The following is a 22,245-nucleotide window of genomic DNA, read 5'->3' as shown; positions in this document are numbered from 1 at the left end:
TAACATTTCAGATTTATTTGTTTACCATTTTTTCAAATTTAATTAATCGGTTTGGTTTTGTTACTGTGTAATAGTTATACAACTGTGCACACAGCATTAATTATACAAAAATAAAGAAATTAATCTTGGAAATATATATTTCCTAATAAACTAGTTAATTAATTAAACAAACCAGCTAAAAAATCCGTATATTTGATTTACAATTTTTATCATTTGATTTGATTTGATTAATACTGCTTTTTATTATAATGTGCCGAAGTAATTAGGAAATAGTCTTATTTTACACGATTAACTAATAAATGTTGTTATCTAATTACCTTTACGACAAAATGAATAATTATAAATATCATGTTTTTGAAGATGAAACAGAATAAAATTAGTAATAAGTAAAATGAAACTAGAAAAAAGAAAAATAATAATATTAACATTTAAATTGATAATATATTTAAATATAATAAATAAGTGTAGTTGTATAAGATTAAGAAGTAATCTTTTTGGCTCAAATTTATTATCTGGTTCGGTAAATAAAATGTTGACTGAATCTAGGAAATCAGGTGAAAATTCATCAAATGCTAATAATGGAATTGAAGGTGTTATGGGTGCTATATTTCATAAGCCATCATTGGAAGCATTAAATAACGATATTAAAGAGACGCTTCAAAAGGAATCAGCAAATAGTAATTTTGGTATTTGTTTATTTCCAGGTAATCCATATATTGATTTGGGATTTAGAGATACAGATTATACCAAATGCATTACTTTCTTGTTGTCACCAGAATCTTGGTTAGATGAAAATACAATAAACAAAGAAATGTTAGAATTGATGAATAAATGTGCTTTAACAATACCTTCAAATCAAAAACTTAAAATGCCAGAATTGAGTGTAATATTTAAAGAAACATTTAATCAAATTTGTGTTAATTTTTTTATTAGTTTATTAAATACCAGTGCGTTATTTTTAAATGGTGTTCCATGTAAAGATTATAATTGCCATGATATATTTAATTCGGTTTGCAGTGAATTAAATAATAAATACGGCAAATCTGCATTTGTTCTTGGTGCTACTTGTGTTAAAGAGACTGTTAAAAAAATATGTCAGGAATCAAAAAGACAACTTGCAGCTAAATACAAAACTTTGATTGCCTCTCCTGCTGATATTACACCAGATAATAAACCTATTGAAGTTATTGAGCCAATACCTAATTAAGGTGAATAATATTAATATTCACAATTAAATATTAAAACATTCAATAGTAGGAATAAAAAAAATCAGGACTACAAATATTACAATTCAAAATATTTATATTAGTATATGTTTAACACTAATAATTATGATAAAAAGAAAAATTAATGAATTCACTTTAAATGTAAAATACTTTTTTGGTTAAATATTATGCAAAAAATTAATATATTTTAGATTTAGACATTTTTTAACATTTCTTTAAATATATAACAATTTTAAATAAACCTTTCTTAGGTTTTTTTTTATTATCTTTAAAATCAACATATAGTATATATGTACCACTTGTACAAATGGCGCTAATGTATTTACAATTACTGTTTGAATAACAGTCATTACTAGAACCCAATTTATTTATATTATCCTTGAATTGATATAATTCAGGAATAAATCTCATTTTAAATTCACCACTGTACTCTTTAGTCTCTAACAGAATTAATAATATATATTTTTGGTTATTAATTTTATTACTAATAATATTAGTACCATTATCAAAATTATCATCTAGACAATAGGATTTACTCTTTAAAATAGGTTTAATATGTAACTTTTTATCTGAATACAAATTAATAAAGTACCTTTCATTTTGATTAGAAGTGAATATTTTTCCACTAAGTTCACAATATTTAATATTACAGTATGAGTTGTTGATTTTATTTATATCATTTATGTAGTTGTTTAATAATATATTGTCAATTAATTTAATGTTAATTTCAATATTACTATAAATATTTAATGTGTAATTAAAACTTTCTTTACTTTCATATTGCGTTATTACAAGTATAAACTCCTTGTTATCTTCAAAACTGTGACTTTCATACTCTCTAAGTAAATTATTTATATTCGTTTTAAATGTTATAACATTTCCATTGCTATATATTCCTTGCACTATTGGAAGCCGTTCTTGTGTTACAAGTCTCTCTTTTCCTCTATATATGCTTATTGACATATATGGAATATTATTTTCTTCAGATTTATAGTTATATTCGATACTGTCTATATGTCTATTTAGCACTATCCATATATCTCCTATATTATTTATTGTACTTTCATCAATATATTCATTATCTATCCTTCTTTTTAACCAACCAAATATACTGTTTTTTGCATTATTTGTTGTTTCACTTAATGTTTGATTACTTGAATCAAAATATAGGCTATAATTGCAATTTCCAGAAAATTCATCTTTTATATCATTATTATCATTAATACACAACCTGTTATTTGAATTATTTTTGAATAACTTATTAATATTTTTTGAATCAATACTTATTTTATATTGTGGATAAAAGTATAATAGGTGCAAATCATCTTTTAATAGTGTATTATGTAGTGATGTATTCCACTTACCATGAAATTTTGAATTAAATTTGGCTATTTTATTCGGGTCCCACGCTAAATATATATGTGAAAACCAGTTGGTTATTTCAGACCACTCAATCCAAAATATTCCGTTATCTACTAATTGACTAAAGTTGTAGTTAAGTAGTTCAGATAGCTCGCTGTTCCAATTTACTTTGTCGTAAGCTGAATATTTACCTTTCCAACTAATTTTACCCCATGGGTTTCTAATTAATAGAATCCTTATTATATTATTATTTTTATGGTCATATACTTCTGCCATTCTTAGTAACTGATATGCATGTTTAGTAACTAAGCCTGTTTTATCACATATTTCCTCTGTGTTTGCTTTGTTATATTGATACTTTTTTTCGTTGTTCATTAAATTATTGTTTTTATTCAAATCATTCGTTCCAAGAGCTATTAAACATAAACCATTTTTAAATGGAGTTTTTATTCTATTCCATAAATTCACAAAATAATTCTTTTTTTTAATAGATTCTGAATTTATCGTAATTGTTTCAGGTATCCAACCGGTTAAATAATATAAATCAATTGCAGGATTGCTACCTACTGAATCATATCTATTTGCCATTACTTTTAAATATGCTTTTTCAATCAATGTTATACCATAATATTTATTGTCATCGAAATGAGATAATAAGCAGTTATCATTTGAGTCTACTGGTATTAAATCATCTACATAAATATTTCTCCAAATACCATTAAATATTATTTTACATGAATATAAACACAATAAATCACTCATTGCATTTTTTTTAATATTTTTATCAACATTATGTTCACTCTTAACAAATAATTTTATTGGACTTATTAAATTTGTTAATAAGTTCGATTTATATTTTTTTTCGTGTTCTAATAACAACGATAATACTACTATAAATGAGCAATCACCTATAAAACCTTGTATTATGTTTGATGATGTATAGTACACAAAATTATTTGGAAATATTTTTATTTTATTACTCAATCTTTTCCATTTTACTATCATATTTTTTTGTTTATTTGACAATATTAAATTATCTACTACATTCCCCAGCATTGACATATATTTATTTTTTATATCATTTTCGAAATAAATATCGTTTATTCCGAATTCTATTCTTTCATTTATAGTTAGTGATGGAGTAAATAAAACAATAAATAACAACAAATATATTTCCTCATTCGCTAAATTTTCTAATTTTTTATTGTAATTGCTCTTTTCAACCAGTGGTGGCAAGAAGTATTTGTTATTTACAAATGATGATTCAACTAATATCTTTTCATGTATATTTTCAATTGAATTCTTACTTGTTCTAATTAATAGCTTATATTTTTCCATTATTATCCTTTTTAATTCAAATACATCGTCTTTATTATTTATTATTTCTTCAAATAAACTAAAATTTACGGATTTTTTCTTCAAATACTTTAATACTGATAACATTTTTTTGCACTAACTTACACTAATAATCTAATATAATTTCAAATATTAATATTTAAACACCATATTTGTTTTTAATGATATATTATTTACAATGTTATAAGTTCTAGGCATAAAAAACAATTTATTCAATGAAATTAAATTAATACACTAATGCAAATTTATTTAGAAGCATATTAAACAATATATTTGTATCACTTCTATTAATTTTTAACGTAAATATATGTTTTAAATTATAGAAATAAATTAATCACCTAGTTTTTTAATTATATTTTTAAAAATAATTTCTTTGGTAATGAAAATTTTGAAACTTTATTTTTATTGTTATGCTATTCTATATTAAATTTCTTTTAGTCATTTTTTATTTATTAATGTCATTAATGTCAATTTTACTATTCTCACACTCCATTATACTAGTTACACATGTAACATAATAGGCGGGTCTTTTTCCTTTTTTAAATTTGTTTGGTTAATGTAAATGACAATAAAGTTTTAGTTAAAATGTAGGCTTAAATTAAACATTGACAAAATAATTCTAAACAATTTTTACTAACGCAAAATTAATACAACATATTTAAAACAATAAATTATCATTGATTTGTTGAAATAAGATTGAGTAAGTATAATGTTTCATGAAAAAATGTAATTTGCCTCGTAAATGCTTCAATTAGAAATTTTGCGTTAATATGATATTTTTGTCTATTTGAGAAGAGAAACATGAATATATATACATAAATTGAGTTATTACATAGTTTATTTTACAAAAAAAATTATATATATATATAATATGAAGTATAGACGTGAAGATGTAATTAAACAGATGTCAGAAATATTTAAAGATATCCCTGAAATAATAATAAGTGATATATTTGATATTATAGTATCAGAAAACTTAATACTTAATAATAAAACAGATTCAAAGATTAAAAATAATAATAGTGGAGATTTAAATAATTATTTAAGCGACATGATAGATGTGCATAATAAACTTTTTGATAAGTTATTGGAAATAACAAATACTGAAAATAGTGTTGATAATGAGATATTTATTAACAATAATGATAATAGCATATTTGATACAGATAATAAATACAATATGTCATACTTAGATGTATGTATACAAAATAAAAAGTCAATTAACGAAATAATTTTAAATAAGTTAGAAAATGAATTGATAATTAAGCTTAAAAAAAGACCTTGGGATTTAATATATATAGAAACAAATATAATAAGCAATGAAATAGAATTTTTAAAAAAATATTTGGATAAAATTTTTAATTCAGACAAATTGTATAAAATTAGAGAAAATAAAAATAAATTATGGCCACCAGATGGGCCTGGTATTGAATCAAAATTTATACCCATAAGAATAATAGATAACTCCAATATTAATAAAAATAAAATAAAAGAAGCAGTAATTAAGTTACGTAATGAATTAAATAATACAAACAATGTTATAAGTAAATTAAATATCGAATATAATAAAATAATAAATAATACAAATATAAAAGAATATAAATTGATTAAATCTGAAGAGCTAAGTAATAAACTAAACAAAATAAAATTAAAGAAAAAAAAAATAGAAAATGATTATTATAGTGAAATATTCAATTTACAAAACATTGACTTTATAAATTTTATATTGGATAGTAAGAATGATAATATTACATTTATTGATTTGCATAATTATAATAGAAATGAAGCATTAAGTGTTACTATTTTTTGCATTACTATGATTCTTAAATTTAAATTAAATGTTAATTTTGAAAATAGTTTTCTAGTTTATGATAATAAAGAGGAATTAATTAACAGTGATAAACTTTATGTTTCACAACAAAATTTTAAAGGTAATTATGTAGATTTATATATATGTGTTGGGTTGGGTAACTATAACTACATTAATAATAATATAAAACCTAAACTAGCAAGTTTAATTAGAAGAATATCATACGCCTTTAATTTGACATGGAGATTCGGTGTCAATGGAATTATTATATTGAGAATTCAGGATAATATTGATTGGTATAGATATATAAGTCGGACATTAGAAATTGGCCAGTATTTGTAGTAATAATATTATCAACACAATAATAATAATCCAAAAATTTATTTTATAAATTTACCATAAAACCTGGACCATTCAATACAAAATGTACTGAAAAATTATTGCATATAATTCCTGGAAATATATGTGGTGTTATAATTATAATCTGGCTATTTGCATAATTATCTATTATTTTATCATTAATATACTCATTATTACTTAATAATTTTTTTGTTTTTTCCTTATTTGTAAGTATATCAAATAGTTCCATTAGCCTTAATTCTCTTGAATTATCTAACCCCTGATTGATTTCATCATATAACTTAAATGAGTTCACATTACAAAAACCCTATTATGAAATAAATAACAGTTTGGAGTTTAGTGAAAAAAATTATCAAGTGAAAAAACTAACCTGTAGTGATAATATGTATAGTATTGTACATAGTGATTGCTCACCACCGGAAATTGAATTTGATGAAAACAACCTAAGATCTTCATCAGGACCAAATCTAACCATTATATTTATTATAGAATCACTTTCGAATTTCTTTGTAAAGTAGTCAAATAATAAATCAATTTTCTTGTCAATGTTGAATGTATTATTATCATTATTATTATTTTTTGATTCAAATTCAGTAAAGTGATCAATAAATGGTATTGTTACTTTACCATCATGTCTAGTATTTATAAATTTCATAAATGTGCAAAAACAATAACTTATTATTTTTTCAATAAACTTTAATTTAATTATCCACTTTTTATAATATAACTTAACGTTATTTTTATATAAATCTATTCTATCTATATAATTTTTGCTATTTTTCTTAAGTGTTTCATATTCTTGTTCCAATTCAGCTACTCTTTCTAAATTCGTTTTATGTGTTTTTCCTTCTAATTTTAATACTTCTTCGAATAAATTATCATATTTAAGTTTATATATAGAGTTATCTAGTAACAAGTCAAACAAAGATTTAATATTGTCATTTGCTTCATCCTTTTTATTATTTGAAAATATTTTATTTTTATTTTTATATGTATCTATTAATATTTGATTCAAGTTAATATCTTTACTTGATATTAATTCATATTCTGATGATATTTCGTATATTATATCGACACAAAAATTAGGTATTTTTTTAACTTTGCTATTGTTATCATTGTTTAATATTGAAGTAATGTATTCTATTCCCGGTACATTTTTCCTTGTATTGTCTGATTTACTGTTAATATCATCTTCATTAAAAGTATTCAAATTATTTTTTTTATGAATATATTCAAATATATCTTCATTTGTTAAATTATTATCTTTGTTCAAGTATCTTTTATTGTATAAACAAAATATTGAATAAAATTGTAAGTAATAATCGATGACAGTTTCCATTTTCATATTTAGGCTATTAACTAGATGATTACATTCATCATTTAATTCAATTTTTCTATTTTCATAAGTTTTTATATCATCTTTCTTCATTTTTATCTGAATTTGAATTTGATTTAACATATTATTATTTTTTTGTATTTCACGATTTAATTCTGAACACTTAATAAAGTGCTTTTTTGATATCTCTATAAATAATCTATATATATTATCGAGCACATTAACTATTGAATTATTCTCATTTTCGATTATTTCTTTTCTTATGTATTCTTTATTTTTTTCAATTATGGTTTCCCTTACTGGGTAATTTATATTTAACTCATTATTTAATATATTAATCCTATTTTCTAATTTGTTTATTTTATCATTTATAGAAGGAATGTTAGTTATGCATTCCATCACTATGTTCAACAATGATCTTTTGTTGTTATATTCACTTTTTATTTTGTCAAACTCCTTTCTCGATTTCTGAATTTCAATATTTAATTTATTAATCTCTACGTCTATTAATTCATTTTCTCTCATAAGATCACTATTTAATTCAAGTTTTACAACATTTTCATCACTATTATCTTTCAGAAGTAATTTGTCCGTTAATATTGTATTCATTTTATTGTTTAACTTGATCATTGATATTGTTTTTGAATTTTGGTTATATATAGATGTAACTAATTTATACAATATTCCATTGCTATTTTTTGTATTTATAAATAAATATACATTATTTGATATAATATTATCACGTTTATCGTAGTTTTTTTTTAACCAATCTGATAACTTATATAATATTTCATCCTCAATTAAATTTGATATTGAATCGGGATTTTCTATAATAGCACATGTATAAAATTGAGGTGATATCTGATATAATATATTTTTCATTGATTTATTATTCAAAATTAAATATTCATGTAGAAAACCATCTACTCCAAGAGATTTTATTTCACAGTCTGTTTTGGGATATATAGGATTTTTAAAATTTGATAATGTTAATACATTTAATTTATATTTTTCAGTTAATAATTTTACATCTTCTCTTTCAGAAACAAAATAATAATGAAATTGCTGTAAAAAATACTCAACTAATGGTTGTAGGCCACTGTTTTTAACTGTTATAAAACTTCCTATTGGCCCAAGTACTTCGTTATTTGGCATTAGTCCTTTATTATTAGCATTTATATTACTTGAAGTATTTGAATTCTCATTCATAAATCTTAAAAATGCTATAATATTATCTTTCTTCATCTGTGGTAATGCCATTTTATCCACGTTATTTAAGTATTCATTTTTGAAATAGTTATCTTTTCCATATATTTGATTATTTGATTTTATGTCATTCTTCTTATTAATTAATCTATTTATATTTAATTCATACTCATTTATTATTCTTTCATATTTTAGTGATTTTGTTGATAGCTCACTTACGATTTCACCCAATAATTTTCTCTTTTCCTTTGCTAATTCAATGTCAAATAAATTCTTGTCATCAGAATATAAATCGCACTCTTTAAGTTTATTTATCCATTCATTATTAATAGAATTTTTATAATTTAATACCATTTTTTTAGAATTCTCTATTTCATCTTTTGTGCTTTTAACTTTATTATTATAATTTTCTAATTCTATATTTGGATCTTTAACATTATTTTGCAAATAATTTAGTGATCTATCTATGCTACTCATCGCGTTCTTATGTTCATTTTCCAAGTTATTTAGAATATTTGTTATTAAATTGCTTTTTTCAACATTAAATCTATTCAATTCATCCCTTATTTTATCATTATCATTTATCAATATTTGTAACTCATCATTTATTTTATTATATTGGTTTAATATATCTTTTTTTTCTTTATATAATTTATTCAAATTAATTTTATCTATTTTTATATCATTTAGTGATTTAAAAAAATTAATTAATTCCAAGCCCATTTTACTTCTTAAATATTGTATATATTTTGATTCATTTCTTCTAGACTTAGATATTTCATTCTCCAAATGCTTCAACTTTGTATTGTTATCTTGAATAATCGCATTGCAATCTTTAGAATTATTTGATATTTCAACAAACTTGTTATATATCTTCAATAAATTATTAGTTTCAAAATCATGTTCAGTTATTTCACTCTTTAAACTACTATATTTGGAGTTATTTGGTGTATTACTTGATATTATTTGAAGTGTTTCTACAAATATCTGTTTAGGTGTTTGGGTTGGAAAATAACTTACTCTTTGTTGAGCTAAAAATGTTAACATATTATCCAGTTGAATATTTAATTCTGTTCTTAATTGTACTATTTCTTTTTCTAAGCTTTTTTTTCCATTCAATTTCCATGAAGACCTTATTTCGGAATGATTATTTGTATTTTTAAATTTTATTTTATCACTATTCACTAAATTTATTGTCCTTTCAACTACCGACACATAATTATTATTTGTTTCATTTTCATTAACTATTGTTACTATTAATTTGCAATAATTATTTCCATTACGAATGTAAGATGACAAAAAATGACCTCTAGCTAATATATGTGTATCATAACCTAGTGATATTGCAATCCCACATGCTATACTACTTTTTCCGCTTCCATTTAAACCAATTATCATATTTACGCCTTGATTAAAATAATATTTTGTTGGACCTTTAATATTCATCCAATTTTCCAACTCTATTGAAACGAGTGTACCATTTTTACTTTGATTATAGCTAATATCATTCTCATTGCTTAAATATTCTTCAGTTTGTGTCATTTCATTTTCACAGGTTAATTTCTTTATTCTACTTTTTTTACTTATATTATTCATTCTTATAGACAATTTAACAGCATAAGACTCGCAAACAAATGTTTGTTACCAAAAAATTTAGACTATAATTATATAATTCTATTTAATCAGAATTAGAATTGAAAAATTAAACAAGCAAGTAATATATTCTATATTAGTTTGTGGGTAATGCACATCAAATCGGTACACAGTTCATGAATTTTTAGGGCGCCAAATACCAAATGACGTAAATATACAATTAAAGCGAAAATATATATTTTGTAAGCACTTGTTCACTAAATAGATTGTAAATAGGTTGATTATTTATATGATATTTATTTATGGATTTCATTTTAGTTTCTTTTGTTATAGTCTATAATGTATTAACATTTCTTATAAGCCTTCGAATTCTTTATATTTTTGAGGATAAGGATGATTCAAGAGGTATGTTAGTGCTTATTTAATTATTTCTATTATTAACTGATAAATTGCTAGGGTTTTTTAAACAAACATTACTTTCAAGATTGTTAATTTTAACAGGATTACAGTTATTATGGCTAAATTTTATGCTGGTTCCTATAAGTATATTAAACAAATACCCAATAATTGGAAGTCAAGACCAAAGAACTGTTAATATTGATATATTATTTAATGTTATATTAGTTACAGATATTTTATTTATTTCAGTATTATTCCCATTTTCAATGTTCTATTATGAAACTCAGTTTGATACGGGAATAGGTTTAAAAAGGTCATATACACCATATATACTTGCATTTATTGTAATGGTCATAGTATGGACTCTTATAGGTGGTAATTATGGTGTATTTAGGGAAATAATTATAAACTCTGTTTCTAATATAACATGTAGTGAACTAATTAATTTGGGTTATGTATTATCAAATGAGTGTACTAATAATATATTACATACAAATGGCTCATTTTTTATATCAGTTACATCATTATTTCTCTTTATTGGCTATGTTTATAATGTTTTATTTATAGGTGTAGGATGCGTATTAATTCCATTATATTTATTATATACATTTCAAAACAGACCTAAAAAATTGGATAAAGATGAATATAAACATAAAATATCAGAAATATTTGAAATATCAAAGTTACTTTCTATTAAAGGTGAAGAGTTAAAAAAAAAATATGATAATTTCTTGGAAAATACAAGTGGAAACATATTTTCATCAAATTTTATTCTGTCTATTAATATGAAAAGAAATATTAAAAACAAAATACGTAAATATGAAAAAGAGGTTATATCATTAAATACATATCTTGAAAATATTGAGGCTGGTTATAACATTAAAAGTGAAGACTATATATATTTAGCAACAAAATTAATTTTGTTGTTCTTTAGTTTATTGTTATCATTATCGATATTTATTATATTCATCGTTAATTTAATATTTGATTCTAATAAAACAATTAATTATTCTGGTAATCAATTTATAAATTTATTATTTATAGTTTTTTCCATTATACTTCCGGTATATTTAAGTATAAACGTATGCTTTACATGGAATATACTTGCACAAAAATTATGTTATTGTTTTCCTATACATATCATGATAAAATCGAAAACACCATTAAATTCTATAATATTTAACATTGGTACGGTTTTATTTTCTGCAATTAATATCATATTTATTACAAATTTATCTTCGTCTTGGTTATTTAAATCAGACCTGTATTATATATTTTTACTTGCTTCAAACACAAAGTTAAATTATAAATTTATACCCAATCATATTTTTGTTTACAGTTTATTTGGTGTATCTATATCTACATTAATTATTTACTTTACATCTTTCATTTGGGATAACGGGATTAAAATTAATCAGAAAACACCAAAAGTACTAACGAAATATATTACAAATAATAAATAGGCTAATAAAATAACTGTTATTTAATGTAGTTTAGTAAATAACTAATTTTTCTCTAAAACTATTTCATCATTTAATCAAACAAATGTTTTTTTAGTCATTATACTGTAAAAGTCTTCAAAGCTTATTTCACCATCACCATTACTATCTGCTCTTTCGATCATTTCCCTAAGTTCATCGTCTGTCATAGTTTCACCCAACTCATGAGCTACTCTTTTTAAATTTTTAAGTGAAATTGTGCCGGTTTTGTCGTCATCAAACATTGCGAATATTTTCTGTATGCCTTCACGACTATCTTTGTCACCTAATTTAGATGATATAGCATCTAAAAATTCTTCAAAATCTATTGCAGATGAACCCTCGCGATCTAAATCAGCAATTAATTGATACATTGTTGGATTCTGACTCTCAAATCCCAGACTTTGCATTGCTGCCTTCATTTCTTTTGGATCTATAGTTCCAGAGCCGTCAGTGTCAAATAAATTAAACGTTTTTCTTATTTCTTCTATTTCATCATCAGTTAGTCCAGGCCATTCATTACCTCGTTTCCTTGTTGGAGAAGTTCTTTTTCTCATTTTAAACTAAATATTGTTAAATATTTCAATTTAAAAGCAAATTATACGTTATTTACTTATTTATTACTATGGTTATATTTATTATTTATGCTATTGTTATGTATATACTATTGTAACCTAACAATTTATTCCTATATTGAATGTGGTTTATTTAATTTACTTTTTTTTATTTTATATGAACCCCACAATTATTACATGTTATTATATGTTAGCGCCAATGAAGAAGGCGCTCATGGTACCCCTCAAAATTAAATCTTTTATGGTAAAATGAGAAAAAAAAAGAAAGAGGAGTAGGATGAATAATAAATAATAAAAAAAGAGAATTTATGGTAGAGTAAGACATAAGGTATAACTATAATTAATATAAACATATACGTTTGGTTAATCACGTTTGTTGATAAGGAGTAATACATTCTTCATCTGTATTTATATTTATAATTTATGTTTCTATTAAGGTATTTACAAGCAGTAATATACTGATTAAGAAAAACAAAAGAAAAAGTAAAATTAGATCCCATTAATAATTTTTTTACATAAGTATATTATTATTGCTTATAGTACTATATTAATTACATAAAATAAAAATTAATACATAAAGATAAGAATTGCGACGTATTATTAATATTTAAACACAAACAAGTGATAAATAACAATAATAGTACACAGTTTTTTTTAATACAAATAAAGATTTATTAGTTAAATAGTAATAAATCAATAAATAATGCAGAATAAGGGAGGCGGAATCCCTGTAACAACAAATATTCTGGTTAATTTAGAGGAATTAGGAGTTAATTCATCGTGTTTTCGCTTCGGTAGTTTGACACTAGAAGGTGATAAGTATGTTGGTGTTAAAGAAACTAATTTAGATGGTGGTTCACATATTATTGTAATAGATACACAGACAAAAAATGTGAATAAGAAACCAATGAAGGCAGAAAGTGCATTGATTCATCCATTAGAAAATATACTAGTAGTTAGAGGTAAATATGAAGAAAGTGGATGTACATTGCAAATATTTAATTTAGATACAAAAGAAAAACTAGGAGCATTTGTTATTCCAGAATCAATTGTGTATTGGAGATGGCTTTCACCCAAGATATTAGCTATTATAGGTGATAAGGGTGTATATCATTGGACAATAGAACTAGGAGTTTCAAATACAATACCAATAAAGATATTTGAGAGGGCAGGGAAATTGTCAAGTGGTTCAACGCAAATAGTTGGTTATCAGACAGATTCAGCACAAAGATGGTGTTTATTGATGGGTCTTTGTCCCGTTACATGTGAAACTACTGGAAATATAACAGTTCAAGGCCAATTACAGTTGTTTTCGGTAGAAAAACGCCAGCAGCAATTAATTGAGGGTTTTTCAGGAAATTTTGGCGAATTGATAATCGACGATTTTCAAAATACACCTGCATCTATTGTATGTTTTGTGGAAAAAAGACAAGACCAACAAAATGCAAAGCTCCATGTAATGGACATTTCTGGACATAGGGGTGGAAGTGGTGTTGATGGTGTTAATCAAACATATACACCATTTAAGACGACAATAGATTTACCAGTCTCGGAAACAGGTTCTGGAACTTTTGATTTTCCAATATATACATATGTATCAAATTATTTTGGTGTAATATTTATAATAACTAGAGGTGGTATACTTCACGTGGTTGAACCTACATCAAATAAATTAATATACACAAGTACGGTATGTCAGGACGCAATATTTTTGGGTTCTCCTAGCCGTTCTCATGGGATATGTATAGCAAACAAGAAAGGTTTAGTTCTTCATATAACATTAAATAGTTTGAATATAGTATCATATTTACAATCAAACTCCGAGTTGTTTAACAATAGCGAGTTAACTAAATGGGCAAAAAGATATGGTTATCAGGGTACAGATGAGCATTCAATAAGTGCATTTAACGATGCAGTTAAGAGGATGGATTATTTAAGTGCAAGTAGAATAGCCTCATTGAATAAAAGTAATAGTTTGAGAACTCCGGCAACACTTAATCATTTTAAGATGGTAGATTCGAGTCAAAAAGTTTTATTTCAGTATTTTATTACATTATTAAAATTTCACACGCTAAACCAATTTGAGAGTATAGAATGTATTCGGTTGTTATTTTCGCAGTGCGTAAATTCTTACATGACAGAATTTACAACCATAAGTAATCCCAATTTATTTGTTCAGTCACTTGTAAATGAAGAGAAATTAACTTTTTCAGAAGAATTGGGTGACATTCTTCTTTCAAATTCAATAGATAAAAAATTAGCGTTGAAAGTTTATAACAAGTGTAACCCTGTAAATCCAACAAAAATATTGCAAACGTTGATAAGTATAGGTAGTTATAGTGAAGTTATTAATTTTATTAAGGAACAAAAAGCCTCAAATTGGCCAACGATAACAACAGATATAAGGTCATTATTAAATAGTTTATTGATAGCAAATAATGTAGAAGGAACGGTGGAATTTGTAAGAACTGTTTTACTTCAACCGAACAATAACATTAATTCAGCAGAAAATAATATAGAAGATATTGGTTTGAACATAGATAAGTCATCAATAGTGGACATATTTACATCACATGGAAAGTATAAGGAAATAACATCAATATTATTAGATCATCTTAAGGGAAATAGACCTGAAGATTCTGCTTTACAAACTAAATTATTTGAACTTAACTTATTACATGCACCACAAGTAGCAGAAGCACTTTTTCAAATGGATGTATTCACTCACTTTGATAAACATTCAATTGCTATTCTTTGTGAGAAAGCAGGTTTATATGAACGTTCATTGGAAAATTTTACTGATATGAAAGACATAAGAAGAATATTAGGAGTTGCATGTGGTAGCTTAAATACAGATTGGTTGGCAAATTATTTATCTAAATTAAGCCCTAGGACAAGGTTTGACTGCTTAAAAGAATTATTGTTAGTTTGCAAAAATACGAGCAACTCAATAAATGCAAGTAGTAGCGCAGGTGGTATAAACAATAGTATTACAAATAATGGAATGACGACGGCGAGTAATAATATAAGTTCAATAGCATTGAGCAATACAAATAATAGCAATACGATATTACAAAGCGTTATACAAGTATGTATAAAAAATATAGACAACATAGGGATTGAGAACATAATAACGTTATTTGAGCAACAAAACATATGGGAAGGAATATATTATGTAATAGGTTCTAACTTATCTCAATATTTGTCAGGAAATACGAATATGTCTACAGTGGGGTCTTCTGAATCGATAGAAACTCCATTGTCCTCTTTTAGTGGATGCAATAATTTTGATTCACAGAAGCATGCAGGAAATAAAGTTTCATTGGGTTTAGTTACAGGGACAAATAAACTATCTAACTCCAACAATTCAAATTCAAGTAGTAATGGTGGTTCATTGTCTACATACATTATATTTAAATATATAGAATCCTCGATTCATTTAGGACAGATACAAGAGGCTGAAAGAATATGCAGAGATTTTCCACAATCCTATGATCCAGATCAGGTAATAGAATATTTCAAAAATATTAAAATGAATGACCTAAGACCATTAATATGGGTGTGTGATTTGCATCATAGAGTTGAGGAATTGGTAAATTATCTATATCACATGTCACTATATAAATATATTCAGGTATACACATTAAAGATAAATCCAAGCCAAACGCCCCTTGTGATAGGAACGCTAATAGACCTAGATGGATCAGAGGATTTAGTCAAATCTTTATTACAAGAAATTAAAACCCTTGGTTCTTCATTTTCATTTAGTGAACTTATACAACAAGCTGAGAATAGAAATAGACTAAAACTATTGTTAAATTGGTTAGAGGAAAGAGTACAAGAAGGTTATCAAGATCCTTCACTACATAATGCACTGGCAAAAATATATATTGATATGAATAAGGATTCAGAGAATTTTTTGAAAACTAATCCTTATTATGATTCTAAAATAATTGGTGATTATTGTGAAGATAGGGATCCATATCTAGCATATATAGCGTATAGAAAGGCCTGGGGACAATGTGATGATGAAATTATACAAGTTACATATAAAAATGACTTATATAGACTTTTAGCACGTTATCTGGTTGAACGTCAGGATCTTAATTTATGGAACAAAGTACTAAGTAAAACATCTTCATCAATAAATGAGCAATGTAAACAGTCTATTATAGATCAGGTTATATCTTCAATATTACCTGAGTTTTACAACAAACCGGAGGAAATAAGCTGTATTATAAGAGCATTCATAAATGCAGATGTACCTAATTCTTTATTAGAATTACTAGATAAGATAATATTTCACGTAAACAATTCAGAGTTTTCTCAAAATAAAAATTTACAAAATTTATTATTACTTACATCAATCAAAATAGATGTGAGAAGATTGGATGATTATATTTCGAGATTAGATAACTATGATGCAAAAGAAGTTGCTAAGGTAGCAATGGAACATAATTTACCTCAACAAGCATTTCAAATATATAAAAAATTTTCATTTAACAGTGAAGCCATAGATACATTACTTATAATGGCAAAAATAAAAATATTGCAAGACGATAAAAATGAGGATGAAGCAATATCAGTAAATGATTTTGATGACAGCATTTTAACCAATGATCAATTAAATAGATTGGATTATTCAAAAGTACATGAATTTGCAGTGTATTGTAATGATAACTCCGTCTGGGACACTTTAGGTCAACAGTATCTAAAGACTGGTAAATGCAAAGAAGCGATTGAATGTTTTATTAAATCTGAAAATACAAGAGACTACCGTCAAGTGATTGAAAATTGTCTAAATAATGAATCTTACAACGATTTGTATAGATATTTACAAATGATAAGAAGAGTAAAGGACTCTAGAATATCAAAAGATCCAATCATAGATACCGAGCTCGCGTATTGTATGTCAAAATTAGAAATGATTGATGAGTTACAGGCATTTCTACAGGGTATAAATACAGTTCAATTACAGAAAATAGGTGATAGACTTATGGATGAGAATGTATACAAGTATTCTATTATATTTTATCAGGCTATACCAAATTATTCACGTTTAACTAGCTGTTACATTCAATTGAAAGATTATAACAACGCATTAGAAAGTGCTAAGAAAGCCAATTCTCCGAAGACATGGAAGGAGTTACTACAAGTCTGTATGCAGATAGGTGAGTCTGAATTAGCATATCAAGCAGGAATAAACATAATTGTTTATCCTGACTACTGTGAAGACGTTGTAAGCGAATACGAGAAAAAAAATATGACTAATGAATTATTGGCACTATTAGAAGGTGCTATTCAAAATACGGACAGAGCACATGGAAGTTTATTTACTGAATTAGGAATACTGTACGCCAAATACACACCAGAGAAATTGATGAATTATTGTTCTAAACATTCAGGACGCATAAATATACCCAAGTTAACAAGAATATGTGAACAAAGACAACTTTGGAAAGAAGTCGTTTACCTCTATATGCAATATAAAGAATACGATCAGGCAATATTAGCCATTATAAATCATTCAGACGTTGCTTGGAGCGATGATGAATTTTTGAATATACTCCAAAATGTAACTAACGTTGACATTATATACAAGTCAATGACATTTTATTTACATGAACATCCTGAGTTACTTAACAACTTACTAATATGTATATTTAAACCAACTAAAAGCGATTTGTTAGACAATTCTCCATCAAAATCTTCAGTCAACTCCAATATTAACAAGGCAAATAATGTTAATAGATTTGACATATCAAGTATATGTACAAGATTTATTCAAGAGTACTTTAATGGTGGATCGACTAGGGGAACCGATGATAGTGGTCCAAGTGATTTCAAAGGTAAAAATCGCAATCAAATTTATGATATATCAATAATACAAAACTTCTTAGAAACAATATATGAAGAAAATATACAAATAGTAAATGAATCACTAATTAATCTGTACATTGATAAAGTACAAGTTGACAAGTTAATGAAATTAATAACGACTTGTGATAACTATGACCAAGCTAGTCTTTCAAGCAGATTAGAGAATCATCCTGTAAATGAACTCAGGAAAATTGCAGTTAATCTACTTAACAAGAATTCCAATTACAAACAAGCGTTGTCTATATGTCAAAAAGAGATGCTTATTGATGAGGCTATACTGGTTGTATATAAAAGTGGCAATTCCACTCTTATTGAGGATTTACTTGAATTCTTATTAATTAATGATAAGAAAGATAATTTTGTTGCTTGCTTATATACATGTTATGAATATTTACGTCCTGATGTAATATTAGAATTGGCTTGGAAGCATAATTGTCTGGACATAACAGTTCCTTTTTTTATCCAAAATATAAGGGATATGAATAATAGGATAGAAGTACTTGAAAAGAAGCTTGAATCTATTCATTTAAATGATGCTACTACTGCAACTACAACCTCTAGTGGTGGGAATCCAAGCATATCAAATTCTCAGAGTATTTCTAATTGTGCCGTTGATATCGTTGGTTCAGGTAATACCAATATAAATAATCAACAATTGGTTATTGGTAATATAAATAACGATAGCGTTATGAATAATAACAATATCAATAGTAATAACAATATTAGTCGTCAAATTGAAAATAGTAACCAATTTTTCTTTTAATTAATCGGTAATGTAAATATTAACTATATCGTATGGCATTGTTTTATATTATTTAAATATTCGATAATGTAACATTCTATTTCATAAACTAGTATTATACCTTGAATTTTAAATGAAAATAGAATAGAAGGAACCATGTACTCATATTTTTACATACATAATAATTAAATAAAATACGAGTAAAACAAAATCATTAACTGAAAAAGTAAAAAAAGTCGCCTTTTGACAATGAAAAAAATACTATATTATAAGTAGACACTATTTAAGTTCTTTTTTTTCTCTTATATTTATTTACGGATGTTCATTATCAATGGACTTGTTTAGACATGACCACTTTTTTATTTATATACTTGACACCTACTATCTAGATATTTCATACTTGATTAATTACATAAAAGTGAAAACAGAATTGAGGAATATATCATTAAAATGGCAAGGCAGCGATCTAACTGGAAAAAAGAATGTCTATTTGAATATTTAACAATAATTATTTCAATTTAAGTAGTCCTATTGAACCCTTGAACTGATTTTTTGACGTTGAATTGTTAGAAGAAAAGTATCTTGATTTAAAACCGGTATTTCTTGCGATATAGTTTCCGCTATTGGCGTTATTCTCTTTAATAGTGCAATAATTAGTGGCCTTATCGCAAGGACAAATACCACTGCCGAAAGAAGAGAAAGAATACGGTGAACTTGGGGATAAATATTCAGATTCGTGATTAATTGGAGAGGTAATTGAAGTCTTAAAGCATATGTAACCTTGTGGTATATCGTTCTGTACATTATTATTATTACAGTCGTTGTCGTTACAATCAAACATTACTTCATCTTCGACACGATTGTTTAAAATATATTTAGGTGGAACAGACGTGTTCCTTGTTCTTCTAAATTTTTGTGTAACTTTTATTCTAAATGGTAAATTGTTATTACCATTACTGTTTCCGCTACCGGCAATGTTTTGGATATATTCTTGTCCATAATATTGATTGTATAAACCTATGTTATTCAAAACTTTGCTAGAACTCGGGATATATCCAGGAAAAGGCAATGATCTATGATTATTAACATAATTTAATTGATAGCGAAAATAGTCATTACCCGGAAATGAATTATTATTGTCATGATTGTTACTGTTTCTTTTATTAAATACCGAAGTTGAACTTGTATTTGAATTGTGGAAACGTGTATATTTAATGTTATTATTATTTGCTGTTATTTGTGGTTGTTTTTGACCACCATACAACATATTAGATGAATTCATCGCCAACCTTTGGTTCATAAAATTAACATTGCCCACATACTGATTTGAAGTTGAGTTACTAAATTGATAATCATGTTCATTTACGATATTAGTTGAATTGAAAAAGTTATTATTAAAGTTGTTTTTTAATCTAGAATTTTCTTTATCTAAATCCACTGATATACCACTAAAATTATTTAAATCGTTCATTTTACCACTCTTATACTGATTTATTTTCTTATCAATATTATTGCAACTTGAAAATGTCTTTCCCATTAGTAAATGAACGCTTCTAGGTGGCATTGTTTCCTTATCAGCATTTTTATTATTGAAACCTACTTTACTTGAGCTGCTAATATTTAAATTCAAATCAATATTTGGTGAATTAATCTCTTTTAGTTCTTGAGCTAGCGAATTCGTATTTACACTACTAGAAGTATTATTTATCGAGTTTTTTGAATCAAATACAGTATTAATATTATCAAAATCGCCATTTAAGTTCTTTTCACTTTTTGAAAATTGTAAAACTAAATCATTACTAATGTTACGATTATTCTTATTTAAATCACTTTGCATTGAATATACTTCTTTTTGTAATTTTTCAACTTCATATTTCAAATTATCATATTCTTTACTTTCTTTAACTGTTTTTAATATTATATTCTGGAACCACTTTGAATCCTCAATATCGATATTATTACCATTAATATTACTGCTTGTCGATTTTGGTCTGTTGTCAATTTTACTTAAACTTGATTTTTTTATATCAACTGTATTGTATCTACCTATATTGGAAGCCTTCATAAAATATTCACTAGAATTATTTTCTACCTTCTCATTGTTATTTTTTATATTAATATTTTGTCTTTCCCTGTTTAATATTTCATTATACATATTCATGTTTTTCTTTTTTATGTTTTCCAACTTCTCTTCCACTTCCACTAAGTTTGAATCCAAATTATCAATAATTTCATTCTTCTTCGACACGTCCTTAACCAACATTTGATTTGTTTTTCTTAATTTTGCAATTTCTAATAATAACTGTCTATTCTCCTCATATAAAGACTCTAACTCTCTCTCCTTTTCATTGTTCAAGTATTTCTCCAATTTTTCTGGTAAACTTTTATTTCTCAATGAAACATTTCGATTATGTATATCCACTTGATTTATCATGTTCTTATTCTCATTTTCAAATTTATCACCTAGTGACTCAAATATTTGAGACATTTTCACTTTAATATAAATAAATAATGGCTATTAATGACAAATATATGCAAATAATATATATAAATTTTGTCAACACAGTAATTCAAACTGATCTAAATAAGATGGATAAAAATACATATCTCCCCAACGTTTCCCCCAATTGACAAATACACGTATCCTCACACTACGATTAGGGACCCGGCCCTCACGCCACCCAGACAAAACGCCAAAACAAGACCGCAAAAACAGAGGGTTACGTCCGTAATACACTTAGAAACCTAGGAAAACGGAAAAGCCACGCCTAACGGGCACGGCGACTACACGCGGAACTGATTTCCGGTTATATTTAAAATCTCACGCATGAGAACCACATACCTCAACGGAGGTCAGATTCACGTCGGACCAGTTAAAACAGTCCATTTATCTCAAACATTAACTCACAAATGTAACGTAAC

At 25.5% G+C, this 22,245-nt stretch overlaps 8 protein-coding genes across 8 annotated transcripts; 4 read left to right on the top strand and 4 right to left on the bottom strand.

The window, feature by feature from the left end:
* Positions 1–529: 529 nt before the first annotated feature.
* FG379_001689 (uncharacterized protein) lies at positions 530–1,207 on the top strand (the record flags this gene model as incomplete). Its single annotated transcript, XM_067327292.1, has 1 exon — positions 530–1,207. The coding sequence occupies one exon, from the start codon at positions 530–532 to the stop codon at positions 1,205–1,207; it is 678 nt and encodes a 225-aa protein (XP_067184723.1).
* A 223-nt stretch (positions 1,208–1,430) lies between these two features.
* FG379_001678 (uncharacterized protein) lies at positions 1,431–4,031 on the bottom strand (the record flags this gene model as incomplete). The annotated part of the gene is made up of 1 exon (XM_067327281.1): positions 1,431–4,031. One exon carries the CDS (start codon positions 4,029–4,031, stop codon positions 1,431–1,433), a length of 2,601 nt encoding a protein of 866 aa, XP_067184712.1.
* A 784-nt stretch (positions 4,032–4,815) lies between these two features.
* Positions 4,816–6,096, top strand: FG379_001667 (uncharacterized protein; the record flags this gene model as incomplete). Its single annotated transcript, XM_067327270.1, has 1 exon — positions 4,816–6,096. The coding sequence occupies one exon, from the start codon at positions 4,816–4,818 to the stop codon at positions 6,094–6,096; it is 1,281 nt and encodes a 426-aa protein (XP_067184701.1).
* A 370-nt stretch (positions 6,097–6,466) lies between these two features.
* On the bottom strand, positions 6,467–10,252 carry FG379_001833 (uncharacterized protein; the record flags this gene model as incomplete). The annotated part of the gene is made up of 1 exon (XM_067327436.1): positions 6,467–10,252. The coding sequence occupies one exon, from the start codon at positions 10,250–10,252 to the stop codon at positions 6,467–6,469; it is 3,786 nt and encodes a 1,261-aa protein (XP_067184867.1).
* Positions 10,253–10,551: 299 nt separating this feature from the next.
* On the top strand, positions 10,552–12,111 carry FG379_001822 (uncharacterized protein; the record flags this gene model as incomplete). Its single annotated transcript, XM_067327425.1, has 2 exons — positions 10,552–10,654; positions 10,706–12,111. The coding sequence occupies 2 exons, from the start codon at positions 10,552–10,554 to the stop codon at positions 12,109–12,111; spliced, it is 1,509 nt and encodes a 502-aa protein (XP_067184856.1).
* Positions 12,112–12,185: 74 nt separating this feature from the next.
* On the bottom strand, positions 12,186–12,683 carry FG379_001811 (centrin; the record flags this gene model as incomplete). The annotated part of the gene is made up of 1 exon (XM_067327414.1): positions 12,186–12,683. One exon carries the CDS (start codon positions 12,681–12,683, stop codon positions 12,186–12,188), a length of 498 nt encoding a protein of 165 aa, XP_067184845.1.
* A 721-nt stretch (positions 12,684–13,404) lies between these two features.
* FG379_001800 (clathrin heavy chain) lies at positions 13,405–19,344 on the top strand (the record flags this gene model as incomplete). The annotated part of the gene is made up of 1 exon (XM_067327403.1): positions 13,405–19,344. One exon carries the CDS (start codon positions 13,405–13,407, stop codon positions 19,342–19,344), a length of 5,940 nt encoding a protein of 1,979 aa, XP_067184834.1.
* A 487-nt stretch (positions 19,345–19,831) lies between these two features.
* FG379_001789 (uncharacterized protein) lies at positions 19,832–21,811 on the bottom strand (the record flags this gene model as incomplete). The annotated part of the gene is made up of 1 exon (XM_067327392.1): positions 19,832–21,811. The coding sequence occupies one exon, from the start codon at positions 21,809–21,811 to the stop codon at positions 19,832–19,834; it is 1,980 nt and encodes a 659-aa protein (XP_067184823.1).
* Between the last annotated feature and the right edge of the window lie 434 nt (positions 21,812–22,245).

This window comes from Cryptosporidium bovis (assembly GCF_009768925.1).
Source record: "Cryptosporidium bovis isolate 45015 chromosome Unknown contig_25, whole genome shotgun sequence".
In the NCBI taxonomy this organism is placed as follows: Eukaryota; Apicomplexa; class Conoidasida; order Eucoccidiorida; family Cryptosporidiidae; genus Cryptosporidium; species Cryptosporidium bovis.
This window is presented reverse-complemented; position numbering and strand designations above follow the sequence as displayed.